The sequence below is a fragment of the Arachis stenosperma genome, chromosome 10, assembly GCF_014773155.1.
Source record: "Arachis stenosperma cultivar V10309 chromosome 10, arast.V10309.gnm1.PFL2, whole genome shotgun sequence".
Lineage (NCBI taxonomy): Eukaryota > Viridiplantae > Streptophyta > Magnoliopsida > Fabales > Fabaceae > Arachis > Arachis stenosperma.
The window spans coordinates 131,175,033-131,187,149 of NC_080386.1; the positions used below are offsets into that span (position 1 = coordinate 131,175,033).

Here is a 12,117-nt window from a genome sequence, read left to right on the forward strand (position 1 = left end):
TGTTTGGTTATAGGGATAAAAAAAAGTGAGACAGAATTTTCATGGATTTTTACCTACGAATCTAACCGATCAACTCATTAAGATAGTATATTATAAAAAAGATTGAAGATTAATAAAATATAAAATAAGTAGAATTACTTTTATGTCTATTATAATTCCAATATTTATAAGATTTTTTTTTTTAGAATACTAATGTACTAATTTCGTGCTTTTTATTTTGAGAGAATTTTTCTTAATTTATCAAATAAAATTTTTAAAAATTAGAGAGGTTAAGAATTTTTTAAAAATAATTTTTAAGTCTTTTTCACACTTAAGAACCTTATTAATACATTAAAGATAAAACCATTTTTAAGTACTACCACTAGAATTTTAATCCTCTATAATTAAGAGTTTAAATATAGTTTTTGATTTATCATTTCTGGTTACACGCTTACACGGTGTGTGTTGTTTTTTTCTCACTGTTTTGTGTGTATATATAACTGCTTATATAAGTAGCGAGTTCGTCATGTATCTAGTATTACATTTGATGACAGTTCTTCTTGGTATTGCATTGAGTACTTTCATGAGAGTAGAGACAACTCATATTGAGGGTAAAATGGTAATTTCATCATCCACCACCTCTTAAATACTCTTCTGTTGCTGTCATCTTCTTTAGCTTTTTCAATTAACTTGTCTTCTTACCGGAGACTGTGACTGTGTCTGTGAACAAGAAGAACATCCATGGCTTCCTCTATTTCCTCTGATATCCGTTTTTTCAAGATTGGTCTCAGAAAAAGCCTTGAAGATGGAAACCTTGTAAGTATTTTCTTCACTTCATATCTTCTTTACTTATAATATTATTTAATGCATGCATTCCTCTTTGTGATTTTTCCCTTGTAAGGGTTTCTTCATTTATGCTTATTACTAAGACTAGTTTCATACTTTCATTTGAATTGCAGAAGTTACCAAAAAAGTTCAGTAAGAAATATGGTGATGGTGTTCCAAATCCAGTGTATCTGAAGCCTCCAGATGGCACTGCATGGAAGATAGATTGGTCTTTGTATGATGGTGTGATTCAATTTGAAAATGGTTGGAACGAATTTGCTTCATATTACTCTTTGGATAATGGCCATCTGCTGTGGTTTGCGTACAATGAAACTTCTAACATTGAAGTACAAATTTTTGACATCATTGATGGCTTTGAAATAAAGTATCCTTCCTTGGATCACATCGGCGATGACAATTCGATTGAGATGTTGAATGAACTGCCGCCACGAGGCTGGCCGAGGAAAAAACTGAAAGCAGCAGCAGAAGTATCATCTCCTTCTACAAGTAAAATATTGAGGAGTTCTGTCAAAACTGGAGATGTAGAAAAGGGCCCTGATAATCAAAACTGGATGCAGTGTTGCAACAATGAAGAAGCTAGTCAATCTGAAGAGACAGGTCTTAAGATGCCAACAATTCAAAGTGCCAGAGTTGATCCTGATAGTATGTAATTTCATGATCAATTCATCCTTTTATTTTCGTAGATTCTAATGTAATCCTTTGTGGCTAAAATGCATAAATCATAGTTACAAATTCACCAAATATGTATCGTACGCATATTGCATGCGTACCATACCAGACCGTATTGCATTTCATGTAACTATGCAATAAATATCTTATTGTTCTTAGGCTGTGTTCAAATTTTGTTCAAATGAATAAAAGTTACTGTGTTGTTTGAAGCTTGAACTTAGCTACAAGTAACTTGTATGCAAATTTTTATGGTGTACATGTAAAGTTCTTCAGGAAGCAAGGAAGTTCAAGTCAAAGAATCCCTCTTTCGATAACTAGTAGGTTTCGCTCCCAAAAGGTTTCGCTCCCAAACCAACCCAGTAGGACAGTTTAAAATTTTAAGTGTGTCAAGTGGTTGTGTGTTGCCATAGGATATGCAATTAAGAAGTGAAAAAATTGCACAAGTGATTTAAAATAGCGACATGATGACACATGTCACTCCACTAACAAAGTTAGTTCTTAGTTCTTACAGTTGCTATTTTATTTCTCATTAAAACCAGGGATCAAAATATCTTACATCACGAGTATACTTACAAGAACTAGAGTGAACATTAGCCCTTCCTCAGCATTTCAACAATGAAATACTTCTAATGTAATAGTTCTCTGGTTTCATAATGATGACCACTTTTGCATCTCTACATTACTTCTTGACTATATGTGAATAAGCAATAGTGACAAAAGAAAAACAGATTAAACATTCTAATTGCCCTGGAAATCACTCTAGTGTCAAGATTTGGCTACATCAATACGGAATGAAAATTTGAAATCTGAGGAGATGTTTGCTCATTTGCGTTATTAACTTTTTAAATTATATTTGCATTTACAATCCGTATAAAATGAATATTACAGCCGTAGTTAACTGTTGCTAAAGGAAATCATATTCCACACTACAATTGCTAAACTATTGAATCTCGATATTATATGCATTTTCTGTACAGAAATTACAGATATATACAACAAAAGTGGAGCTGCAGTTTGGGCTGCTACCAAGATTAAGCAAGACAACTTATCGATGCGTCGTCCACTTGCGCCACCAGCACATAAACTGCATCCTTCAGCGTGCTGTGGGTTCGGCCATAAAATACATAAACAAGTAGCCCTATTGCCAGCCAAATAGAAACACGCGCCCATGTACCAGACCTGGAAGTAAAAACCGGCTGGATAAGTTGCACAATGGAAGAAAAATACAGGTTAACCGAGCTATACTAAGTAAATGGGATGCTGAAAGTGCAGTAATATCCTATTAATTTGTTCTTCAAGTGTTCCCTAGAGGACTCCCTAGGTTAGGTCTGTCATGCAAAAGTAAATTGCTCATCCAAACACAAATTCGAATGCAAATGGGATGAATGTAAAGTGTAGTTGGGATATTATTTGGTGTAAAAAATAAGAGTATCTTTATTATTTGAAAAAATATATGAAAATTTATAGGCAAGCTAAAACAATTTCTATTTAAAAAAAAAAAAAAAGTAGTCAAGGAGCATTATATTATGCTATTATTCACAAGTGATGCTGTGAAGATATGACTGATATTTTGGATTTTCTACTATTTATTTTTATCACCGAAAATGAGTAGAATTTGATTTTTATGAAATATCAATAATGAATAATGATTTTAATGGAAGAAAAAATAGTTTAAACGTTGCAAATTTGCAATAATATGTGTGTAGTACTAATTCATAAGAACAAACAATTGAAACGAAATTCTTACAATACAAAACATATGAAAACAAATTAACAAACTGTGTATAGTAATAATTGATCTACATGTTCTTTAAGTCAAAATTATATGAACCAATAGAAAAATCCATCAAATAAAACAGCACCTCAACAACTAAAGGGCTTTTCATAAGGGAGGGAAGCATTACCAAGGTAATTTGATTGGTTCATCAAGCAAGAAAATAGTTGGGTTCATCAAGCAAGAGAGTATTTGTTAAATCAATTATGAGGTAAAATAAATGAATTTAATGCCAAAACACATGCAAGAGTGCTACTCATATTAAAAGTGTTATGCATAACAAAAATGATAAACTATGCACATTTAGCCTTAGCATTTTTTTTTTGTGACTATTTAGCATTAGCATTTGTAGCTTCCACAATACCGTGGTGATTAAGCTATAGAATAAAAAGTAAAATAAAATAAGAGCCTATATTTAACTGCAAAAGGGCATATATAATTTTCGCCAAATTATTCTAAAAATATATAAGCAAATTGTTGATCTTTAAAATTTTAATTTGCATTCACATAATGAACATCCAATTGATTTTTCTTTAAAAAATGTAGCAAAATTTATCGTAAAAATATTGTGATTAGTTCTATGCACTATTTCTTAATAAATAAAGCTTTCTCATTAGGTAAAATTCAACCAAAAGAGCATATGCTGTATTAATTTTAGATACTATCTCTTAATAGATAAAGTTTTTATTTTATCTTTTACCATTTTTTCTTCTTTTGGATACATTATACCTCGTTTTAGATAACATAGAAAGCAATTTCCTTCCTCCAAATAGCCGTTCAAGTGGGCTTCTTGTTCTTAGAAGCTTTGACAATAGCATAAATAACTCTATTTGTTTATGTTTGCTTTCAATATTAAGGTTTTCATTGCCATCTGTGCCTCCTGATGAATTCTTCCTCTGATTTTCTTAAGTCTGTTTTTCAACTTCCATAAGGTCAACTCACTCTATTTAAAGAATGCAAAAACATTCGTTAACATATGTAATTCTTTTTTTTCCTAATTGCTTTTAGTGAAACCAAGAAAAACATATCTATTATTTTGTTATCTATTCTTATTTAAGATTTATGGAAGGAAAAAATAGATGACATTATGACACTTGGGATGAAGTATATAGATAAATTACCAGAGCATCATTGTTGAGATCCACCTCTTCTGCAGTTGCCTGGAAGCTTGGTATATTTTGGAAGACAATTTTGCGATGCTTTACTTATATCTTCAGGTGATTAACCGAGCAAGAGCAGCTCCTTTCTCTTTTTCTCCGTTGTAATTTTCCAGCAACCAATATTCTCAAACAGCTTTATGGAGTTGACAAAGTAAGGCGTTTCTGCTTTGAAACAGAGAAAGATATAATGACAAATAAGTCATTAGAACACGTATAAAGTAAGGGCGGCACAAAGAAAAGGATGATTTGAGTATAGTTCATCTCCAATTATATTTTCATTTAAAGATAATCAAGAAATACAATTATTACTTTAAAGCGATTAACAGATTAATGGAATTGATTTAAGTCCAAGGATCAACGTAATGCCACGTACGTCTTCAAATATGAAAAATGGGTTATGTAATCTTGTGCATTTTTGTTAATAACAGTTCAACAGTTAGGAAAAGAAAATATAAACATGCTTTAACTTGTCTACTTCACATTGTACTCAAAGCATGAAAAGTATATCTGACTGAAATTGAGACCCAAGAATACTTTTAATGTTTATCTATTCGATTGAACTATCAAACCATTTAGCTTTGCCATGACATTTGTCTTTGTCTGTAGCCTTTTCAAATTCGCAGTGTGATTGACACTATCACATGGACCAACCTATGAATAGAAGAATTTTTTTTTTGGTGACTAAGAAACTTCTTATTTAATACAACTATCCAATCTATCAATTATTTGGAAAATGCATCTCTTCTAAGTTCAAAGTGTGACTAATAATTAATCAGTATTATTATACATTTTTAGTTATTTTTCAAAGTATTGTCTACCCGTTTCTTCTTCCTTCTTTCTCAGTTATATCCTAATAAAGACAGATTTAAAAAAGAATCACAGATATAATTAAAGAATAGAGATAGAAAAGTCACCTTTAAGTTTGTGTTAGTAGTGTAAACCCTTGCCAGATAATACAACATAAAATAGTATTGTCAATAAACTGCAGGACAAGTACACCTTTGATCTTAGCTTTAAGTCGAGGGTGAATCCTTGGTCGTGAAATCAATTAGATAGATATTAACTTCAAGTCTTTCCATAAACCACCAAATTCAACTAACAGTAAGAATAAAAAATTACCTATATATTCATTATTCTGAATCTATTTTGTTGAGAACAATAAAATAGATATTTTTCAGGAGTAGCATACATTATTTTCAACTTAAAAAAAATACTTTTTTTCCGTTAGACTTATTGTCTGAATGTCGATCTTATTATAAAATCAGCCCATCTTGTTAAAATTATCTTCACAATGTGAAAATATCAAAGTGCATAGTTTCATCCTGACAAATATTTTTATTGGTTTTCAAAACTTGTCTATTTATTTCAGTATTGTGTTAGATTGTTGTATGTACCATAAATGCCACAACTTCTTTTGGGAAAAAAAAACTCTTAAATGCTGTAAAAGCAGAGAAATTGAGCACTACAAAATAATAATAGCAAAAATCTTACACTGCAAAAGCAAAGGAATTAAACTCTACAAATAAATTATAAAACAAAAAAGGCCATGTTTGGTGCTTTTAAAAATATTTTGTCAAAAATTAAATCTTTTCGGGAGGTCAAAAATGATAGTAGGCTCACATTATTTATATGATCAGTGCCCCTTTTCTTTTCTTTTTTTTTCCGTACATACGCACATATCAATTCCTGAAAAAAAAATTCCTTATTTTAAATCAACAATGATGAGAAGACTCAAAAAAGAAAATTTAGAAAACAATAGAAATAATCTAAATAAGGACCATTTAGAACCTTCAAGTTGTTTATTTGCTCAAAACAGCAATTCAATTACCTCTACCATTCTTACCTTACTACAAATTATACTACTTTCACCATTAATATAAAAATTGAGACACTACCACCTTTGCCACTGCTATATGATCAAACATGGTTTGGTGCTGCTCTTTTGCCAAAACTATTCTATCATTTTTCCTATTATCACATTTGCTGTGGGAAATGGGAACCACTCTCACTGCATACTACTGCCACATATCACTATTGTGTTATCATAATAACTACTAATTTAGTTATATTATATGTCTGTTGAATTTTCAAATTATAGCAAGCTATTATAAACATAATTATTAATCTTAGACGTTGTGAAATTCAATTAGAGACAAAAGTTTTATTGTTGTAACCAATTAGAGAATTAGCTACGGATAATTTGATACCTGAAGAACTTATACTAAAAAGTCCAATAACTCCTCACCTAAAATTCCAAATCTAATTTGAAGGTTAAGAATAAAAGGTTAATAACTCTTACAGCTCGTGGTGATGAAGATTCTTATATACTTTCTCAAGTTGTTCCATGTCATCATTATTCCATCCACTTTGGTCTTTCTTAGCTGTTCCCTCCTTTCCATCTTCTTCCTCTTTTCCTTATTCCTTCTCATGCTCGTCACCATAATCATTCACATCAAAACCATCTTTTGCATGCTCCATCTATATTACAAAAACAACCCCTTAATCACAAATAAAAAATAATGAATCACTATACTTGCACAACATTCTAGAAATCTTGCTTCACCAACACTTACCTCTTCAAACTTCATCAAAAGAAAATTTTCCATCAAAGTGAGAATAAAGTAAAACCTTGGTTAGGAAACTAACATTACAGAGAGAGTAAATGAGTAAGCAAACAGCTAAAGTAGCCCTTAATGCATGTAAAACCATAGCACTAACAAACTAACACCAAAAAGCAAGTAATCAAAGAGCCCTATCTCTATTCAACTTGGCAATTACAAATAGTTCAAGTCGCACAGTCCCTATTCCACTTGCTGCTCATAAAATATGGTGTTTTCTATGGTCTAAATTGTTTCAAAATCCAAATTCATTAACATGAGGATAGAAAAAAACAAAGAATAAATTAGAACAGGGGGTGACATATTTGACAACAACTATGTACATTATTTTCCTGACCTCAAACATCATTGCATCTGTAGTTGTATCTGATCGATATTTTGAAATGTCATCACATATAACAAATTAATAGTCACAAAAGATCTGAAAAGAGAAAAATTGAAGTTTTAACCTGTGAATTACAGAATCATTTACGACAACACTTTCAGCTGCAACTCGTTTATATGTCTTGAAATCCTAAACAGCAAAACAAAAACAACAACAAAAAATGAATACCTGAGAATAGATAGAGGAATATTATTAAAACGTGACAGCTAAGATTACCTGCACTATGATTCCAGTCCCAAGATGATTGACTTTTCCTTGGCCCTTCTGATTCTTTGAGAGAGTGACTTCAAACCACCAAAAGCTTGTCGCTGTGGGCTTCTCTCTTTTGTTGCATCATTTCATAGGTGTCAATGGCGAGGATAGGAAATTGCTGCCAGCTCCACCATTGCCGACATCGACATCTCCTAATCTATCTTCTTCAAGTGGGCATGGCATTCCATTGAATTCAATTAGCGTTTTCAACCAACCAAACAACAGAATAAAGTGTGAGTGAGCGAGAGAACTAACCATCCTTCATTCGCAGCACCCACTGGCAAAGGAACGGCTGCGACGTCGTTCTACGGTGGACGCAGCTCTGCGGATCCAACATCGGCAGTGGCCTCTATCACCGCTGTAGCCTCATTCCTCTTATTTTCTCTGTCGACAGTCGACCTGGCCTCCTTCTCTATGTAATTAAGTTTTGGGTAATTTTAAAATAAAAAAATAGCAACTATATAATTGTTAATCAAAACCGAACCGATAATTAACCCGATCATATGATCGGGTCATTAGATTACTGGTTCAATCGATAAATCACTGATTCATCCCGTTAATTCGGTCATAACTAAAAAATATAAGATTATATAAAAATGCAGCAACCAGTAACAACCAGCAACTAAAAATACAGCAACCAGCAACAAAAAATACAGCAACCAGTAACAACCAGCAACTGAAAACACAGCAACCTTTCCACAATTCAGCAGATTTTAACTAACAACAATAAAACAGTTAACTAATATACCAACCAGCAACCACTATGCACCAACAATACAATTTAAGAACAATTTTAACTAAAATTCAACCAGCTTCAACAACTACTCTAAAAAAATCAAATTTATTAGTAGATTCCATAACAATAGGTCAATAGCAGAGGCACTGACCTGAGGGAGCAGAGGCACTGAGGCAGAAGAGGAATTGTTGCTGAGCTTTCTGACGGCGAGGTGAGGGGAGAAGCAGTGACGGCCGGGAGAAGTAACGACGCCGCAGAGAGTGACCTCGTCTGGTGAGGGTTCGGCGATGTGAGGCACCCACAAACCACAGAAGCAAAAGCAACGAAGTAGAAGCAGAAGAAGCACAACCCACAAATGACCAATATAACAACGAACACGGCGAGGTGAGGGGAGAAGCAGTGACGGCCGGGAGAGTGACGAACGCCGCGGAGAGTGACGACGACGTTCGGCGGTGACTGTTGAGGCCGATTGATGAATTTGTTTTTGGTCCCAGACACTCAACTCTTAACACTCAAGAGATCTGTCTCAGTCTCTCAGATCAGATGCCATTAGGGAGATGTGAGTGAGGCAATGGGGAACGGGGGGATAGCTTAGGGTTCATTGATTTCAGATTTAACGAAAGGGGAGGAAAGTTTGACGACGCCGTTTAGAAGAAACAAAAAAAAATTACACAGACCCGGACCGGGTCACCTGTTTAAACTAAACCCGCCGGGTTAAACCGGATTTTTATCGGTTCAATGTGTGGCTCGGTCCGGTTAGATAACCAGGTGAGCGAATTTCCGGTCGAATCGAACCGAATCTGATAACTATCTATTAAATTAGAAAGAAAAAATTGAATTTGATTTTAATAAATTGAAATATAATATTAAATTTAAGTTTGATTTTAAAGGACTAAAATACACTTTTAGGTAATTTTAAAATTAAAAAAATAGCAACTATATAATTAAGTTTGTTTTATTGAATTAGAAAGAAAAAATTGGATTTGATTTTAATAAGTTGAAATATAATATTTAATATTAAATTTAAACCATAAAAACTATTTTAGAATTAAGTTTATTAAATGAATTAAAAATTATAATTTTAAATTAAAATTTTTATTAGAGTTGATTTATGAAATGAAACCGATATTACCTTAGAGATAAAATATTACATTGACAGAGACCAATACAATTTCGGTACTTGTATAATTATGTTGATGAAATAATTAAAAATAAAATAAAATTTTAATTAAACTAATATTAGGTATTAGAGGAACAAAATTTATTTTTACTTTTAAATCACTATGTATGACATATAGACTCACAAATAATTTTGTACAATCCAAAATAAAATAAAACTAAAATTAGCATTGAAAATGCTCTCATAATTAATTATAAACATATTCAACAATATATACAAGTACAAATAATTAAGTTGCAATATACATTTTTCTCCTTTATAAATTTTAAAAAATCTCTTTTTTAATTCATTTTAAATTTTTTGTTTTAATTAATGTTAATTTTATCCATTTTTCAAAAAAAAATAAATTATTTTTTATAAAAATATCCTTTAACAAAAATTTTATTTTTTTCATTAAATTTTACTTACTAAAATACTCTTTGATTTGTAATTATTTAATGTTAATTAGTGGATTATTTTTTTTTTCTTGAGCTTATTATTTTATTAGGCTACAAAAATATATTATACTATGGGCTTTGATGGGCTGGTTATGTAAACTTTATTGAGCATATGTTGGTGTCTCTCTTCATTACGATAGTTTTACTTTTTTTAGAGCCAATTTAAAAATAATGAATTTTTATAATGAATTTAGATATACCAATTATCTTATATTATCTTTTTTAATATTTTATGTTTATGATGTTAGTTTTACTTAACAATAAAAATTACAACTTATTGGACTCATTTCAGTTCTTCTGATTTGCAAATTTTTTTCTTTCTTTATTCATATGATCATTTTAATTTTTTATTAAAAAAATTATTGTCGTATTCTATCTTTTTGATGTTACGCAAAGATTATATTTTTTTTATAAATATCTTTGCTTATTATTATTATTATTATTAGATGTCTGAAGCTTGTGAAGAGTATAATTAGCATTAGTAGGGAGTAAATTTACTAGAATAAATAATAAGAATTTTGTACATGTATATTTTGTTTTAAAATAGTGATGAGACAATTTTCGTAATTATTTTTCGTACAATATGGGTTATTATTTATTATTATTTTTATTTTTATCAAAGTATTTTGTGTATGTGATAAATTTATCTTAATATTTTGATTCTGTTTATTTAGAAATTAGGTTTTTATCAAAGGGAAGGTATAAAATATGTGTAAAATTTTAATATTTAATATTTAATATTTTAATATGTATAAAATATGTGTAATTAATTTTGTAGTTAATTTTTATTATAAATCTAATATAGTTGAAAAAAATATTAAAAAATTAATATTTTTTTAATATTAATTAATATCTTATTTTTATACTATTAAGACTTAAGATTTAGAGTTTAATATTTAGAATTTAATTTTTAGAGTTTAGAGTTAGTCAAATATTGGTAAAAAGATAATAAATATTGTTAGTAATGTAACATTACTCTAATTTTAAAAAAAAATGAAAAAAAAATAATTTTAGTCACTAGATGGTATTGATAATTCATTGATAGAAGGTAGAGAGAATAAGAATTTGAACCCAAATTTGTAAGTATAGATTCCAAACCCTAATTGAAATGAAACTCATGAACATAGTTGGGTCTTGATTATCTCCTTTCCTTATATTGTTCAGAGTTCAAACTTTGGACCTTCAATCTTAAAACCACAAAAATCTAAAAATAAAGAGCGAGACTAATATATCTTCAAGAGTCCACAAAACTAACTGAAGCTTATTGTTTTTATAGCCCAGCAAAATAATAAGCCCAACAAAAAAGATACTACTAATTAACATTAAATTATAGCAACTAATCATCATTCAAAAATTAGATGTTACCTGTATGCTATATTTAGATAGAATTTTGTTTCTAATAAGATGAACTTATTCTTAAAAAATTATATAATTCATTCAATCTATTTTTGTTATCATAAAGTTTCGGTAATAGTAATTTATTTATATAGTTATTATTAGATAAAAAAACGGAAAAGGAAAATTTACAAGAAGTATAAATATAATTTAATCTCACATTAAAATTTGTAATTTTAAGTCACTTATTTATAATTAAATATGTTTTTGTTTTCAATAACATATTTCTCATCCATTCTTTTAAAATGTGTATGAATGTTATTAGATTGATAAAAGCTGTAATATGAGAAATTCAAGAAAATAATTTTTATTAATGTATATTTTATATTTTTTTATATCATCACAAATAAAAAAATTTTAGAATTATTTTTATTTTTTTTTAATATTGTTCTATTTCAAGCACCAATTATTTAGAACATTATTCAATTGATCATAATAAAAAATAAATGAAAGCCAACAAAATTAGTGTTCAACAACATATGAATATTTTCACGATTTTAGATATGTGATTATTGATTTTTTTTTCAAAAAGAAATAAAAAAATGGATAATATTGATTCAATCTTACCCAGTTTATCGTTCTGGTTAAATTCATAGATTATGCTAGCAAATTAAAATATTTAGCCAAGTTAATTGGTTTTCTTATTTCTATATACTTATGTGACAAAGACTGACAATTTTATTGTT

General features: G+C 29.8%; 1 protein-coding gene and 1 long non-coding RNA gene across 10 annotated transcripts; one reads left to right on the forward strand and one right to left on the reverse strand.

Moving 5' to 3' along the window:
* Positions 1–312: 312 nt before the first annotated feature.
* LOC130955294 (B3 domain-containing protein At3g18960-like) lies at positions 313–1,855 on the forward strand. Its single transcript, XM_057882132.1, has 2 exons — positions 313–795; positions 939–1,855. Exons 1-2 carry the CDS (start codon positions 721–723, stop codon positions 1,473–1,475), a joined length of 612 nt encoding a protein of 203 aa, XP_057738115.1. The 5' UTR covers positions 313–720; the 3' UTR covers positions 1,476–1,855.
* Positions 1,856–2,286: 431 nt separating this feature from the next.
* On the reverse strand, positions 2,287–9,014 carry LOC130955295 (uncharacterized). Of its 9 annotated transcripts, none has more exons than XR_009076717.1 (8): positions 8,571–9,014; positions 7,939–8,095; positions 7,648–7,847; positions 7,496–7,560; positions 6,728–6,906; positions 6,049–6,114; positions 4,390–5,410; positions 2,287–2,673 (listed from the first exon to the last, which is right to left on the reverse strand). It is a non-coding gene; the product is annotated as an uncharacterized LOC130955295 (long non-coding RNA). The 9 variants fall into 9 exon arrangements; XR_009076711.1 differs by having other exon boundaries at positions 4,390–5,523; XR_009076710.1 differs by having other exon boundaries at positions 4,390–4,590; positions 5,343–6,114.
* Positions 9,015–12,117: the final 3,103 nt, after the last annotated feature.